Raw genomic sequence first — 18,145 nt, 5'->3', positions numbered from 1 at the left:
CAAGATTTGCAGCAAGTGATAAAAGAACTCGGATAATATTAAGCTTGGCAACAGGGGCAAATGTCTCTTGATAGTGTATCCCATGAGTTTGAGTGAATCCCTTAGCAACCTGGGTAATGCTACAGACTCCCAAGTTCCATTTTTGTTGAGTGCATCCATTTCTTCAAAGACTGCATTCCTCCATTTTGGATCATCAAGTGCTTCTTGGATATTTTTTGGTATTTTTGTACTGTCTAACATAGTGTTGAAAGCACGAAAACCTGGGGACAACTTTTCATAAGTGATATGATGAGAAATAGGATGAGCAGTACAAGATCTAGTACCTTTTCGGAGAGCAATAGGCACATCTAGGTTGGCTGTATCAGTGTTGCTGGAACTAAGACTCGAGTCAGAATCTTGGCAGTCTAGAGGCTCCTGAGGTGATTCTCGCCTGCTGTAAAACTTTCCCCATTTCCCGGGAGGATCTCCATTATCTGACACATTAACTCTCCCTGTCTTTTGCATAATGACTCCCCCTGTCTCCAACGGCAAAGGCAAAACAACAGAATCATTTGGTTTCCAAGACTTATCTTCATCAACCCCAATAGACTCCCCCTGAAGAGAAGTCGAGGGAAAAAAAGATTGTCTCTCATCAAATGTGACATCCATAGAAACAAAGACCTTACGAAGTGAAGATGAGTAACACTTGTAGCCCATTTGGTTAGGAGGATATCCTATGAAGACACATTTAATGGACTTAGGATCGAGCTTGGACCTTTGATGGGGAGGAACATGTACAAAAGCCACACAGCCAAACAACTTGGGAGGAAGGGATGAATGAGCCCGGAAAGAAGGAAAGGTGTGGGTAAGACAAGATAAAGGAGATTGAAAATTTAGGACACGAGAAGGCATCCGATTGATGAGGTATGCTGCAGTCAAGACAGCTTCCCCCCACAAATATTTAGGGACATGCATGGTAAACATAAGAGCTCGAGCAACTTCAAGGAGATGTCTATTTTTTCTTTCAGCCACCCCATTTTGTTAAGGGGTGTTAGGACAAGAACTTTGATGAAGAATACCATGCTGGCTAAGATAGTTTCCAAGAACAGAATTAAAATATTCAGTACCATTGTCAGTTCGAAGAATTTGGATAGAGGTCTGGAACTGAGTTTGAACCATAGCATGAAAGTTTTTAAAAATGGATGCAGCGTCAGACTTATCCTTTAGAAGGTATACCCAACATACAGAGTGATCATTTATGAAAGTTATAAACCAACGAGCATCAGAGATATTCTTTTCACGGGCTGGACCCCATATATCACTTTGAATCAAGGTAAATGGAGAAGAATCATGATGGACTCTAGGAGGATAAGAAACACGAGAATGTTTTGCAAGCTGACAAATATCACAAGAAAAAGAACTGGGATTTTTATTGATAAATAAGCTTGGGAACAACTTCTGAAGATAAATGAAATTTGGGTGTCCTAACCGACGATGCCACAACAAAACATCATTACAATCATCAGACAAACATACCGAGTGGTTCACAAATTTTTTTCCTTCACAAGAATCTTTTTCTAAATAATAAAGTCCTTCTTCCTCCCTAGCACTGCCAATCATCAGCCCCGAGTCCTGTTCCTGGAAAACACAAGCATTGACAGAAAACTTGGCAACACAATGTAACTCAGACGTAAGTTTGCTGATAGAGATAAGGTTATAAGTAAGAGAGGGAACATGAAGGACTGAGTTCAAAGTAATGTGTTCAGAAAGTTTAATGGATCCTTTTCCAGCAATAGTAGAGAAGTTGCCATCTGCTGTTCTTTTTCGTGATTGTTGATAGTAAGGGGTATAAGAACAAAATAAGGTTGCATTACCTGTCATATGATCTGAAGCCCCTGAATCAAGAATCCATCGACTATTATTATCAACATGGAACGCTATACCTTGTTGAGCAACATTGCTGGATGGAAATTTACTTTCAATCAACATGGCTGCGTGTGGTAACGCGTAGGGCGGACGCTCCGTCCTTTCTCTAGCGCGTGGGGGCGCGTGGCTAAGCAGAATCCGATGGTCCTTCTTGAAACTTGTAGATCGGCTTCTTCTGTTTCGAATGGTGCGGATCTTGGTCGGAAATGTCGCCGGAAAAATTTTCCGACGGCTGCTGACGGCGGTGGAAAGCTGGGATTTTGCCTTCTACAGTGATTGGGCCTTACTTTGCTCTTGGGACTTTGTAGGAAGGGAAAATAACCTTAATAATGGTTGGAGGTTGAGTTTTCCGGCGTTGTGCCGCCGGTTTGACGGTGGTTGTGGTGGCTGAGTTTTCTCAGGACCAACCTGCTCTGATACCATATTGAAAAAGGTTTTCAGTATATCGATATTGAATAATTACATGAGGAATGAGGAGTATTTATACAAGAAAAAATAGCTAAGCATGACTCAGCTACGACTCACCAAACCTAATCACAATCATAAGAATGACTCAGCTATGACTCACTAAACCTAATCACAATTAATTCTAATTAATTACAATTAATCCTAACTAATAGGAAATAAAAAACAATCAATCCTAATTAATCTTAATTATTCCTAATAAATAAAAACGGAAAAATATTTAAATTTGAATTCTGATTTTCTACAGAACCAATGACATTGACCACTATGAGAGTCACTGTATTGGGCATTTCATTGCTCTAGTTAGATCCAAATTTTAATTCTGCCAAAGTCTTCTATTTGACAGACAGTATTGTTTGATATATATCAAACCATAAGAATGAATAACCTTCACAAGTGAAAATGCCTGCAAAACATAGTGATACGACACCAGTCCTTAAAGAGTATTGTAGGAAGCATAGCATATTCCTATCTCAATGCTGACTCAGCAAGTTAGTTAGTTAGTAGAGAATATTCTAGAAGTGGGTATGGATTATAAATAGAGAGGTATGTCAAGGGTAAGGAAAACCTGGGATTTGGAATAGGCTTGGAACTTGGGAGAGAGCGCACCTCTCGAATGTGCTGCACCTTTGGCTGTTCTAGTTATCACATTGTAATAGCTTTATTTTCTGCATTTCATTTCTTTCTCTTTTCTTTACTGTAATTGTGTTTCTTCTTCAATATATATCAGAAAATCTGGGTTTCAGGACAAAATACTTGTGTTATGTTATTCTTTGTTGAATCTGTAATTTGGATCTTATCAATTGGTATCAGAGCCCTCTGATCTAAGGGGCTTTGAAGGATATAAAAAAAAAAAAAATGGAAAATCAATTTCATAGGAAGAAGATCCCTGTATTTTCTGGTGAAGAAGATATATATGAATGGTTAAATTGGATAGAGTGGTATTTTCGCAAGAATGGTAGATCGGAAGTTGAGTGGCTATCACAAGTGAGAAGAGCCTTGCGGGGAGAGGCTTGGGACTGGTATTTTTGGTGGAAGCTCCAGACTATGGAATTTACATGGTCGCGATTCCGAGCGGATATAGTCCAACAATTTCTACCGTTTGTTGAGATGAAGAATTGCCTCAGACATAGAAGAGAAGTCCCAAAGTTCTATGGAGAAGGTGATGAAGCTTGGGGATGGCTAATCTACCTGGAAAAATATTTCAAAGAAGAAAGAATTCATGAAGATGAGAGGCTGACAGAGGCTGTGAAAGGGCTTAGAGGATCTGCACTGAGATGGTATAACTGTTGGAGTTGGCTTAATCCTAAGGTAAGCTGGAGGAAATTTGAGAGAGCTTTCATAGAAAAATATCTACCTCAGATTTGTTTGGTAGATGATGAACCAGAACCAGAAAATAAGACGCTGAAGGAGGAGAGGATCGAAGGTGATAAAAAGATGAGGGATGAGGTTCAAGGAATGCTCAAATATACAGATCCAGAACCTACGAAATTAGAGAAGGTGCAAAAAATTGAACAGATTCAGAATATGGAGGTCGAATCAGAACTTCCACAACCAGAAATAGAGTCGCCAAAAGAAATTGTGTTGGAGGAGTCAAAAGCCATAAGAGAAAAGAAAACAGAAACAGTTGGGAAGCACCACGTGATCTACAAAGAGATGGACCCACTAGTTGTTCGAAATGAGGAAGTGATGGAGTGATTCCAATTGTTGCAGAAAAACCCACCTATGTCGCCAGAAATGATGAAGGAGAAGAAGATGTTGAAGACGACTTATTTGGAGAAGCGAAACCAGACTTGGGCAATTCACAAGTTTGGGCTGGGCCGCACTAATCAATCCTTCAAAGGGGCTTCAAGTGTGTCACGCGTCAGGCACGTGCCTCACTTATCCAACTCTGCCAACACGCAAGCTGAAACGCTGGTCTCTGGTACAGCACTGATAAAGGACGCGCGTTCAGAAAATACCTCTGGGGCAATTGGAGACTTGCGAACCCTAGAAGGCTTTGGAAGTAATGGGACGAAGGGTGAGGAGAGAAGACTCACTAGCTCGGAGCATCTCTGCAGGTTTGCGCAACTTCAGTTTTTGTGCGTGGACGACGCTCAATTCGAAGTGGAGATTGAGGAAGAACGAGAACGAAGCAATAAGAGGAACGTGAGGAAGGTTTCGATTGGGCCGGCAACAATACCACAGCCGCTGAAGCCACCGGACAAGAAGCGCGTTGAGAGAGCGGAGCAACACAGCCATGAACGATTGAAGCTGCAAATGTGTGCAAAAGACGGATGGGAATATTGGGGCAGAGTAAAGAAATTGGCTCAATTTGTTAACACAGAGGATCAGGTCCAAATTTTTATTAAATTGTCCAAAGCCCATCTTCTGCATGTAACGATTTCGTTTGACATTTGGGCTTGTGAGCCCAAAATCATGTTTGGACCTATTTGTCCCCAAACATTTGGGTGTTGTCCAGCAAGCCAAGAAAGGTGAGAATTCACGATGGAGGAGAGCAGAATTTACGTTTCGAGGTTGAAGCTCCAATTTGATGATTTTCAAGCAAGACCAAATTCATCTGTAGTGTACCAAGGTGTTGTTTGTTATTTGGAAGTGAGTATTAGTTCTAGCAAAGAAGCATTTATTTTTTATTTTGGCAAGGACTTCAATATTGCAAAAGGATTTATATATTCATGGAGGGTTGAGATAGATGTCCTAATAGCTGTAGTTGGATGTGGGGAAGGTACTTGGGCAAATGATGAAAAGATATTTACAGATAGAACTACTGCAGAGGAGCAATGGGATCCCGGCAGAGGTTATATTGCCTCATGTATTAGTTGGCCATTATATTTCAAGCAATGGGACCCCGGAAAACGATCATCACCTTGAGGACAAGGTAATTGTTAGGGGGGGAGTATTGATACGACACCAGTCCTTAAAGAGTATTGTAGGAAGCATAGCATATTCCTATCTCAATGCTGACTCAGCAAGTTAGTTAGTTAGTAGAGAATATTCTAGAAGTGGGTATGGATTATAAATAGAGAGGTATGTTAAGGGTAAGGAAAATCTGGGATTTGGAATAGGCTTGGAACTTGGGAGAGAGCGCACCTCTCGAATGTGCTGCACCTTTGGCTGTTCTAGTTATCACATTGTAATAGCTTTATTTTCTGCATTTCATTTCTTTCTCTTTTCTTTACTGTAATTGTGTTTCTTCTTCAATATATATCAGAAAATCTGGGTTTCCAGGACAAAATACTTGTGTTATGTTATTCTTTGTTGAATCTGTAATTTGGATCTTATCACATAGTTAAGGGAATAGCATGCAAAAACATAATATCAAATCTCAATAGCAATACAGTTTCTCCGGCGATCACCTCCTGTAGGAGTAAGGAAAGGCTTTATTAAGTTGAGCTTACTTTTTTGTTTCCAGGTGTATTTCTGTGGAGCAAAATGCTCATAATTTTTAAGGTTCTTTCTTATCTTTATATCTTTTATGTGATACAAATCTGCTCATGGCCTACCACCACTGCTCAGGCCATGATTTCTTTAAGGAAATCTCCTTGAGTGATATGCAAAGGGATTAGAGACTGTTAGGCCCCTAAAAGTTTATGCTAGGAAAAGATACAAGAAATCACTCCCACCCACTGAGTCCGCACATATGCTGTTAAGGGAGAATATTGTTGCTAACAGAATGCATGATGACAAAAATGTTGCTGCTGCTGACATGTTTAACAGAATGCATGATGGGGACCTTGGTTAAATAGAGAAAGTTGCATGATCATAGGTATTCATGAATTTTGGGCTAATCTTGGGAGGGAATTCAGATCCCCTCGAACTGCTCTGTGCTTGGATTCCATTGTCACTATTTTTCCTTTCTTTAGTTATTTTGTTTTATTGCGTCCCCTGTAATCTTTCTTTCTCATTCCCAGAAATTGGTGTTTGTAATTTTGTAGCAAAATTCTGTTGAATATGCTAAATCAATATCAGAACCCGTTTCTTGTTTCTTCATTACATTTCTGGTAGTAGTTGGTATCTATCAGAGACCTTTATAGTTTTTTATGGAGATTGTTTGTTTTTGTGCCTTGTTTGAAGGGGATTTCTAGTCTTACTCTTCTATTCCTCTCTTCCACCTAATAATATTTATTCTCTTATCAAACAATAATGGACAGGTTGCACTGAACAGATGAAAGGTGGAAAGAAGTTGACCAAATTAAAAGTTAAAACTATGAAGATCAGACACTTCAAAAAAGGGGCCATCTTTGTATCAGACACATATAGGACAGACGATAACTTGTATCACACATGACACAACACTTCAAATCATAATGAACACACTAAATTTTTCTCTGTCACAGTTCCCACGCCAATTTTCATGTTTCTTAGTCGAGGCATCCTAACTGCACTCATAGTTTTATTCAGTAAAATCCCATAGGAGAGACCTAAAAGTCATGTTCGTGTTTAGATTAAGGCTACTTCACAGTACAGGAACACAGGTCATAGTCTTACTGCCTGTTGCCAATAACAGTATCAGAAGAAATGCATCAACCTCAATTAATTGATTTCAAATTATATTATTTTATCAAGTGGTGTAAAACTGTGAGTGTTCACCTCAGGATTCGGGACCACTTATCACATTCAATTCAAGGTCATACAATTTTATTATTTGATGGGCCACGGGCCTGAAAGTTAGTGAATTAGTTAGTTATCGAAACTATTTTAGAATATTTCTAAAGTATAGGATAAAAGGAGAGCGAGTGTGTGTAGTGAGGTATGCATGTATTTAGTATTGGTTTAGTGGGGAAAGTGGGGGACCTCTAGGGAACTCTTTGGAGCTTAAGTATGTTGGCTTTGAGGGGGAGTTGAGGTTTTCTCGGTTTATTTTCTGCCATTTATGTTGTAAGGAGCTTGTCTCCATTTATGTTTTCTTCATTATCAATTTAATAAAATTAGGTTCCATCAATTTGGTATCATAGCACTTCCGATGTAGGGGGTGCTTTCTGGTTCAGATGAAATATATATATGGGCGGAATCAGTGATTTAGAGCTTAGGGAAGGTTTGCAAAAAATTGTGAAGGCATGAGGCAATAGAGAAGATGGAGAGACAAAGGCTCGAATACCAGAAGTGGAAGAGTTAGAGCGATAAAAGAATAAAAGAAGCAGCAACGGCTGAAGAAGCGAACGAGGAAGAAGACGCAGATCAAAAAACAGAAGAAGATAACGACGGTGCAGAAAAAGAAAAAGAAATAGATGAAGAAGAAATAGAAAATGGAGAACAACCAGAGAAAGAAGACGAAAAAGAAAAAAAAAAAAAAAGATGAAATTGAACCAAAAAAAAAGAAAAGAACCAGAACAAAAAAAAGAAAAAAAAGACGAAACAGAAATAGAAGAAAGCAACAAGGAAGAAACAATAGCTATGGAGGGGAAAAGAGCTACGCAAGGAGGGACAGAAGAGAACGTCAGCGGCAGTGACAGGCACACAAGGTACAGACGGCTGACGACGGAGGAGATGGCTGACCGCCGGTGACGTAACCTAAGCTTCAGATGTGGTGCACCCTTTTTCTCGGACCTGTGCAGTAACCTGAAAATCCACGAAAGGTTGTTAGGAGCGGGAGTTGAAAGCGAGAACGAGAACGACGAGTGGTGGCGCACCAGCTCGCAGAGAGAATCGAAGAGAAGAATAAGATATGTGAACGGGTCGAGTCAGTCTTGGGGCGAACTGGTAATGGAGCAATGGTTGGAGTAGGTCATAGCATTGGGCAATACAGTCTTTTCACTTATGGGAAGTAGGCCCAATAGAAATAACATTTACTTACTTAATGGGCTGGTAATGATGGGCACAATAAATTCAGCCCAATAAGAAGGGCAACTAAGCAATACAAGAAGTAGAAACAGAGGTCGTGGGTCATGGTTTGTACAGCTCAATACAATGCTAATTTTTTATCTTGCTGGAATTCGTCTATTCTCCCAAGAGACAGAGGAGGATGCAAGTCTCGAATATGATATATTTGCTGTAATTGGATGGATTTTGGATAATATGATTCATGAAACGAAAATGTTGCAGTTGCTAATTGGGTCAATATGCTTCAAGTAGTGGGATGCTGGTGGATGTTTTCTCGCATCACCTACTACCTTCCTCACCTTGAGGAAAAAGTGAATTTTGGAGGGGGAGTATTGATGGGTCATGGGCCTGAAAGTTAGTGAATTAGTTAGTTTGTTATGGAAACTATTCTAGAATATTCCTAAAGTATAGGATAAAAGGAGAGTGAGTGTAGTGAGGTATGCAGGTATTCACACATATTCAATATTGATTTAGTTGGGAAATTGGGGGACCTCTAGGGAACTCTTGGAGCGTAGGTATGTTGGCTTTGATGGAGAGTTGAGGTTTTCTGGATTTATTTTCTGCCATTTATATTGTAAGGAGCTTGTTTCCATTTATGTTTTCTTCATTATCAGTTTAATAAAATTAGGTTCCATCATTATTGAAGTTGAATAAGTTCTAACATCTAATGCAAATGCTAACAATTCCATCTAACTTCAATTTCATTAGGATCTCAAACAAAAACAATTTAACTTTAACTTTTCAAAAAAGGAATGCAAAAGAAACATACCTGCGGGATCACTATTGCAAGGTTTAGGACTCCCATTGACAATCCTGAAAATACCAACAAATTAATATAAATAATTATAGAATCATATATCCCAGAAAGAATAAATAAGCCATGAATCCTACCCACCTTGGCCAAGCCCCAGTGACTGAATATGCGTGGAAATTAATGCATATGGAACACTGTAAGTGATCTGAAATAATCCAAGAAATTAGATCAAATTAACTGTAGGACTCTGAAATTATATAAATATATATTTCAGCTCGTGCACAATTAATGGAGCCAATTCCAAACTTTCATTTGTGACCCATCATGATTCTCAAATTGAAAGGTATTAGAAAATATGCCAGTTTGAGATAAGGAGATTATCCAGCCAAGACACTTCACATGTATGAGCCACTGAGATTTTTTAAAAGAAAAATGCAGGCACACCATAATATGACTGTTTATTTTGAGGAACATAGGATAACGAAAGGGTCAGTTTAAGTTTAAGTTAAGGAGAATATGTAGCCAAAATCAAGCCAATTAAGATACTTGACATGTATGTGCTGCTGAGATTTTAATAAAAAAATGCGGAAGGAGAGAATTTGAGTCTTTATTTTAAGCAACATAGGAGACAGAAAGGGTGCCTTCAATATTGACAGAAAAAGAAAGAACAATATGCCTATAGCAGTAGATAGAGCAACTCACTGCCAGTGGAAACCCAAGAATGGTAAAGATTGTCAATGCAGCCATAACAATGCCGGACGGTGGTAGATCTTTGCCTACATAGCCAATTTTGTTTGCCACATAGGTTACTACAAGCATTGCAATAAAGCAGACAGCCATCAGGATATTTGAGATTCCCCACACAAACCCAGCTCCCCGCTTCCTACATAGCCTTTCCATGAGCACTGATGTTATTCCAAGAACAACTGAATTAAGCAATAAACCAAGCGCTCCCATCCTAACTCCAGTATCATAATTAGGGCCTTGATTTGGCTCACCACCATAAATCTCTCGGCCCATCCAATCAGTATCAAATAGAAGAAATGGAAACCACCCAATCCATGTTAGAGCAGTAACAGACAGTATTGTCCATATAGATTTTGAAAAATATCTGAATGTCCCAAATAGCTCCCACAGGAAAGCTTCTTCTGCGCTACCTGACTCCCCTGCTGAGTGTGCCCCACTTGAACCTAGAGGCACTTCATGAGCTGCCACGATGCTGATATAGGTGGTGAGGGCAATGAAACCAATGTCGAGAAAGAAAGCTGACTTGAGATTTGCACAACTAATATTGCATGCAGGGGTAAGTGTGAAAGAAAAGACCTTGTACCAACCACTATAGGATCCGGATGCATAACCAAGAATGTTACCAATAGCCATAAACAGGGAAAAATAAGCATTTGCAACACGTGTCCTTCGATGATCCTTGCCTAACATTCCAAAGAAGAAAAAGATATGAAAACAAAAAATAAAGGGTGTCAATTGGTTGTTCGTTTTTCATAGTTTATTACTTCTATTTTTCATAAGAATTCCAATTGAGATTGGATAAAATAAAATAAAAACTAACTCTCTTTTTTCTTCTTCTTTTTTTGGGGGGGGAGGGGTTTTGTGAGGGAGTTTTATTGAGACATTGAGGGCCACCTTTGCAAAACAATGTAAGCCAGATGCAATGAAAATAAAAGATAATTACCAAGTCCTTTCAATTTAACTGAGAACTGCATTCAGCAGTACATATCAAGCAGAAAATCATCAGGGGAGAAAGAAACTCCAGTAAAAATTGATGCAGAACTAATCTATTTTCAATTATTCTGATTTTTGGGATCATTTTATCCATTTTTTGGGAAAAACTAGCTTAGGTCTTTATCCTTTCCTACTACCAAACATGAGAAAGAAGAAAATATTTTTGTCTGCCCAAAATCTGGTACAATATTTGTGTTTTCACACATCCACCAACGTTTAATTCTGAATTTTTTATTTCAGATTTCAACCAACATAGGAGAATGCCATTACAATTTACAAACCTAAAAAATGATTTTGGACATAAAATAATCAAGACCCAAACACCACCTTCTGTAGGCCTACAGAAAATGTCCCAACTAACCAAATTATCTATCCTCATAATCTTCTCAACCCTGTTGGCAACTACGGTCGAATTAAGATAACTAGTAAAGAGGAACAACAGGAAAATAAACCTAAATATTTTTTTTCTCTCTCCTATTTGCTAAGACACCTTCCATATCTCTTTCAATGGAATCTTCTTTTCATTTTTAATTTAAAGTTTTTTATTTAAAAAATCCTATATCAAAATAACTTCACTTTCCAACATAATTCTTCCAATTATCTAGTCATTTAAAGATCTTCAAAATCACAGGGTCTCAAAACAAGAAAAAACAAGATGAAAAAGAAAATACAAGGACTTCAACCAAAGGGACCCCCAAACAAGTAAGGGATGGAGAACCTGGCACAAAGCCAAAGCAGCTGAAGTGGAAGACCCTGAATTTCTGCATTAATAGTAGCTAACCCGTTCTATGCCAAATTCAAATCTCAGTCTACCTCGAATACATGAAGAAGAGGTAACAAGTTTAAAAAACTTATACATGTATAAATAACTTAAACCAACTGCTCATCACCTAACACAAGTAGACAATCAAACTACTTTTGGTAAATAAATGGCCATATGAAGTCATGCTCAATATAAACATGAACCATAGTTGGGCATTGAAATCATTAAGTTGACATGGGATATGCATCTTGAATAAAGATCAAACAGAATCCAGCTGCACCCCCATAGTGATAGGATATATCCTATAATAATGAACCATGGTTCCAAATGCTTAGCAATTAGCACCAATTTTGACCTTTACCAGATCATAAATGTAAACATTTGTTCCAATTTTGTCCCAAACTATCAACTTGGTGACACCTTATCATTGATTAGCCTTGGCACAAGTGACGCAATCTTATTGTGTGGAGTCTGGTATCAAACAAAAATTACCAAGCTGCTAATCTATACCAAAAGCACACATTAACATTTCAAATTGAACACCAACTTTTTATCTACTAATTTGTCATACAAGTTAATTTGTTAAAAATTGAGAGATCAGCATTATGTAATACCCACTTTAATGAAATAATTAGCCATTATAGTTAGATTATAAATTTAAAAGTTTTTGAATCTTCCCATGACATGTTACTTTAATAGTGATAACTCTAATGATGACTATATTGGTGCCAAACTGAATATATGAGAACCTGCTTATATTTAAGAAAAGAGTACTGTCAGACAAAAAAAAGACACCTCATTCATATTGAAGGAGGAAAGTGCATATTCAAGCTAGGAGAAAGCCAAGAAATTAATATGTGATGCTCATATACATTACATTGTGAGTCAGTATTTTTAAGTTGCTATTCTGAATCCAAGTTCATTAACAAAGCACATTTGAGTTATCTTTTATTATTTGTGTATATATGAAGGCATAGATATTCATAAGCACAAATGAATTTGCTCAAGAATAAAAGATATAAGCATCTAGCAGTAAATACAGGAATTTCATTTCAAATATTTGAAACAAAAGTTCTGACATAAAAACATATCAACAAAGAAAGAGCATAAGGAAATAGTTACTTAGTGAGAATTTATTGGTGAAAGTTTTGTTTCTTCTTTTCCTTTATCGGAAAAATCATCTGAATAGTAACCTATTTTTCTGACATAAGTGAAACACATAAGATATTATTGAGATTAGATGTACTTCATGAAGTGTTGGGAAAAGATTTAAGTTTTAACTTCAAAACCGGAAATATAACATGTAATATGATTTTTAAATGAATAGAATTTTTAAACATTATTTCAATCATATAAAAGGTATGACTGCGTATAAAGATTTGCCCTCACCCCTACACTCGCTAGGAAGGGTTTAATGAGGAGTGATTTTTATTATTTCAATCAAATCTATTTCAAACTAAATTCTAAAAATCTAGTAGGCCATTCCATTTTCAAGGGCCTATACAGTACACTCTGTGTCATAAAGTTGTTATTGGCCTACCATGTTGTAAGACCCTCTTTAGATAAAACTTGTAGAACCCAAAAATTTGTCAAACTCAACTTTAGAATTTAGTTGCCTCGGTTGGATGCTCAATTTCCGATGAGCAACAATAAAGTCTACAACGTTATACAGAGCGGAATGTTGGCCAAAACATAGACAATATGAGCATAAAATAAGAGTAGCAAAAATAAGGATGTTAAGGTAGATAAGTGGTCATGCAAAGATGAAAAAGATAAAAAATGAAAATATTTGAGAAAAGGTGGGTGTTGTACAGATGGCTGAAAAGATGAGAAAATATAGATTGAAATGACTTGAGCATATTATTCGAAGACCCCTAGATGCTCATGTAAGAACAAAAGTTTGTTACCAAGAGCATGACACAAAGAGAGGAAAAGATCGGCTGAAACTTAATTGGAGGAAAGTAGTAAAACTAGATTTAATTGAGTGGGAGCTAGATTGGAGGATGGTGTGCCTTAGGATAGAGCAGAGGAAAACTATTAGCAGTGTGGAGGGGTAGACCCCTTTTTTTCCTATGTTCCAGACAACCTTTTTAAGTTCTTGTTCCTGATATTTATTTATCTTTCTTTCTAATTTACTTATTTCTTATTATTTAGTTATTTTTCCTCTCCCTTATTTTACTTCGTATTTTTCATTTTATTTTTTTCAATTTTTATTTATTATTTTTTTTTCTCAATCTTTGATTTTTTTTTTGATTAATTGATTGCCGACCTCCAACTTGTTTGGGATAAAAGTGTTGTTGATGTTGATCTCATAATATCTTGATTGTATCTTAGAATAGTTTATTGATCGGATGATTTCTTAGGAATAATTTCTTTATTACTTTATATTTCATGATTTGTTTTCTCATTTCATTAGGATTTAGAATCTAATATTAGTATAAATATGGATTAGTGCTTAGTAGTTTGTATTAAATTATAACACATCAAATCAATTCATATAATTTTAATGTGAGCAACACCATTCTCCGTGACCTATCCCATCACTGTACCGTTCCCAAGTTTCCTAAAATCTAATATCTCCATGGTCCTTGTCTTCTTGCCAATCCTTGCTCCATACACCAAGGCACACCATTTTTCAATTTTGTCAGAGTTTTTTGGTCGTTAGCCTCAAGGCACAACTAGAACACTCTTTTCTGTGGTTGTAAGCCTTCGTTGCTGATCCACCAGTCTTCATTGTCGGATGCCTTCCGTCTATCAACCTGCATTGACAATTCACCAGCCTCCATTATTGAACCATCGGTGTCTTCATTGCAGTTGTCGCCTTCATTGCAACCCATCACTCTTAACTCATTGTCCACGCCTTCATTTTGCTTGAAGACCCATTGTTGTCGCCTACATTGCCAGCCACCATCTACCTGTACGCCTCCAATAGCTATGTCTTATGGAGCTCATATTATATTATTTGGTTATTTGTCCCTTTTAAAGGGTTCATTGGTAACAAACTTAAAGCTTACATTTTTTTAACATTTGTAAGAAGCTTAAAGCTTAGTAAGTTTTAACTTGACACAAAATCTTTGAATATATGAAAAAAACCTCATAATATCTTGATTTTATCTAAGAATAATTTAGAGTATCATAGATGATCTCTTAGGAATAGTTTCCTTAATTTTTATATTTCATGATTTACTTCTTTATTTAATTAGGATTCAGGGTCCAATATTAATATAAATAGGAATTAATGTTTTATAGTTTTATCATATCATTACAACAGTAAATATAAAATTATTAGTCAAGGTTTTGTTTCTTGTTATCAGAAAAACCGTCTGAACGGTAACCTATTTTTCCAACATAAGGGAAGATCCTAAGATATCATCAATAGATGTCCTTCATTAAGTGTTGGGAAAACTTTTTAACTTAAGAACTGAAAATATTTCAATTTTATATGAATTAATTTACAAAACAGGAAATGTAATTTGTAACATGATTTGTAAGAGAATAGAAGTTTTTAAACATATTATTCCAAACAAACCTACTTCAAACTAAAAAATCCTAAAAATCCAGTAGGCCATTCCATTTCCAAAGGCCTAAACAGTACACTCAGTCATAAAGTTGTAATTGATCTACCATGTTGCTGACCCTCAATGTGGATAAAAAAAAACTTGTAGAACCCAAAAATTGGTCAACTCAGTTTTAGAATTTAGATTCCTCTGCTGTATGTTCAATTGACCGCCAACCATATTATAAAATACTTCACAAATTAATAAATGATCAGTTGCGATCAACATTAAATACTCATGCTGATTATAGTGGCCATAGTTTGGTAAACAAGGCCAAAGCTAGACAAATAGATGAAATCATGCTATAACAGAGAGATGCATTGCACCAGTAACCATCTAAGTCATTTGATGCTGTCATACACTTACGGAGATTGCAGATAACCAACATAGAATCTCACAATAATGACAAAAATTGCAACAGCGTACAGTACAACTAAACATCCAGAGCTACGATACCATGTATAGTCTGATTTCCTAAATAAAAGTAATGCTTCGAGGTTGGACAACTAGATGTTGCTTAATTAGCACTTAATAAGAAAAAGAAAAAAATACTATTCACTCAGGACAAGGAATTTCAATTAGGGCTTTCATTTGCGCTGCAACGATAGCAAATTCAATTGTATCACAGGGAGAAGAAAGTTACCAGTAAGATCGCCAAGCAAAGCTCTACAAGGACCTTGAGTAACGTTGTTAGCCACGTCCAAAATCCAAAACCCGAACACAAAAACGGCCACAGCGTACTGCCGATGGTTCTCGGTGTCGCCAAACCACCACCCAATGTCCGCGGCGTGACCAATTAACAGAACAGAGATGACAATCGCCACTGCTCCGACTAATATGAACGGTCTCCGGCGCCCGAACCGGCTGGTGCACCGGTCGCTCATGTGGCCCACCAGGGGCTGAACCAGAAGCCCAGAGAGCGGGCCGCAGAGCCATATGATGCTGGCCCACGCGTGCGGGATCCCGAGCTGCTGCACGTACGGCGTGAGAAGCGATAACTGCAAGGCCCAGCCAAACTGAATGCCACCAGCCACTGACGCTACCCGAAGCAACAGCCTCAGCGGAACCCTAGCCTGAACCGGCGGTTTAGCCTTCGATGTTGATGGTCGAGACTTTGATGTTGACGGTCGAGCCTTTGATGACGACGGTCGAGCTTTGGACCGGTGAGGCTGACGTTGAGTTTCAGGATTCGCCATAGTGTGTGGTACTGTTCACAGCTCCAAGCCCTCTCTATCTTGTTTCCAATCTCTGTGTGACCGTTTCCTCAGGGTATCGCGGAAGACCAGGAGGAGAGAGAAAATCTGTAGAGAGACAGAGGTGGCGGTTTCGCTGGAGATGGCGCATCGCTGCGTAGTGTGATTCAGCTGTGACGGTGCAGTTCTGTTGCTGTGTGATTCTGTTGGTATGGACGTTTTCTTTACAAAAATACCCTCCCCCAGGATTTATTTACGGATCCGCCCTCGTATAACGGCGTTGATCGTGACGGGAAAATAACCGTTTCTTGAATGGCCAACTGATCTGTTTCCAAGGGCAATCTGAATTGCTTTCCCTCGCTTTTTAAAGTCCCAAACGAATATTAATTATCATTGTTAAATGACATCTTCACCCTTAAACGGAACTGGCACATAAACAACTACGACACCGTTATTGCAGAAAGTGGTTGTGTGTAATTTATGCTAGGTCTATTGAACTCCTTTCCTAACTAATTGTTCGTCATTTTGTTGTTGTTTCGGGTCCGTTTGTTCGATATATTTTGTGATTGGACACTCTTATTTGTGGGATAGGTACGTGCCATAATTTTAAAGTAGACATCATTTATGTAAAGAAAAAAATTATTATCACTTTAATTAAAACTATGAATTAAGAAATTATTATCATTTATGTCATTGTGTTTTTGTGTTTTAAAAGTTAAAAATCAAAATACAAAACAGTTATAACTTAGACATGTTTTCTAAATTTAATTTAAAATTTTAAAAAAATTATTTTTACAAAACAAACTTTATTAAACATTTATTTAATTTATTTTAAATTAAAAAACAATTTTTGAAAATGTATTCAAACAGACTCAAAGATACGGGAGATGAAAATGTCGACAACTCAGACGTAATAAAGTTTATGTTTTAACTTAGATGCAATTTCTTTTTTTTTTTAACCGTATTTATATTTCATTAAAATTAAGACATATGTTATGCGAGGGTCAGGAATGGAAATTGGATGTTATATTGGACGTTAGAAGAGTAGGGTTGTATATGGGATTACTCACGAATCACGATTTGTAATTGTATAACGAAGGAATTTGGTGGGGGGGGGGGAAGGAACTTTACCATTTAATTTTGCTAAGAGATATAATATAAAATAAATATATGTATCATCACTTTCGGTTTAAGCTTTTGGGAGATTTTATTGTATGATATGGCATTATAGTTTATTACCAAGCGTTCATCTTTGTCGCATACATCTTCGTTCAAATCCCACAGCTGTCATGTTACTTTTAGTTTTTTTTCTGCTTTTTACCTTTTTTTATGTATAAAAAAAAATTAAGCGCAAGACAATAAAATAATAAGTACTAGATTTGTGCATTATTTATGTTTTAAAGCTCAAAAGACTCTCACCTTGGGGCATGTTAGTAGAGGCGATTAGGTTTTCGTCTCTAATAGGATGAGTTTATAAACAAAACAAAATATGTAGAAAATAGAGTGTAGCATGTGGTATTAACTCATGTAGCATGTGTCATATATACTCATGTAGCATCTTTCATGGGAACTAATAATACTCGTATAGCATGGGCCATATAACTCTTCCCAAACTCAATTAATAGAGCTCATTAATGATTTTAACTGGTGAAGGGTGTTGGTTACGGTCTATTATATTACAGTAACAAGATTTAAGAAGTGTTCAAGTTATATTGAAGTATTGAAGGGTGTATTAAAGAATAATACAAATTGAGTTGAAAATGATTTTTTACATGATGATACTTTCTTGATCAACTTAAGCAAATAATACTACATTCTGATTTATAGTTATAGCTCTTAATTAATAATAAATATTGAATCTAACTAGCAATACGATAACTTTGTTAGATTAAGGAATTGTTTAAATTCAAAATATTGTTGTGTATGATTATATTTAGGAATTTGTTGA

At 37.1% G+C, this 18,145-nt stretch overlaps 1 protein-coding gene across 1 annotated transcript; it reads right to left on the bottom strand.

The window, feature by feature from the left end:
• Positions 1-7,881: 7,881 nt before the first annotated feature.
• On the bottom strand, positions 7,882-16,200 carry LOC133297792 (sucrose transport protein SUC4-like). Its single transcript, XM_061496992.1, has 5 exons — positions 15,648-16,200; positions 9,647-10,374; positions 9,086-9,149; positions 8,960-9,003; positions 7,882-7,929 (listed from the first exon to the last, which is right to left on the bottom strand). The coding sequence occupies exons 1-5, from the start codon at positions 16,198-16,200 to the stop codon at positions 7,882-7,884; spliced, it is 1,437 nt and encodes a 478-aa protein (XP_061352976.1).
• Positions 16,201-18,145: the final 1,945 nt, after the last annotated feature.

This window comes from Gastrolobium bilobum, unplaced genomic scaffold, assembly GCF_033153095.1.
Source record: "Gastrolobium bilobum isolate Gb01-03AN ecotype WA unplaced genomic scaffold, APGP_CSIRO_Gbil_v1 utg33308, whole genome shotgun sequence".
In the NCBI taxonomy this organism is placed as follows: domain Eukaryota; kingdom Viridiplantae; phylum Streptophyta; class Magnoliopsida; order Fabales; family Fabaceae; genus Gastrolobium; species Gastrolobium bilobum.
Note: the sequence above shows the minus strand (reverse complement) of the source record. Positions and strands in the feature narration are given on the sequence as shown.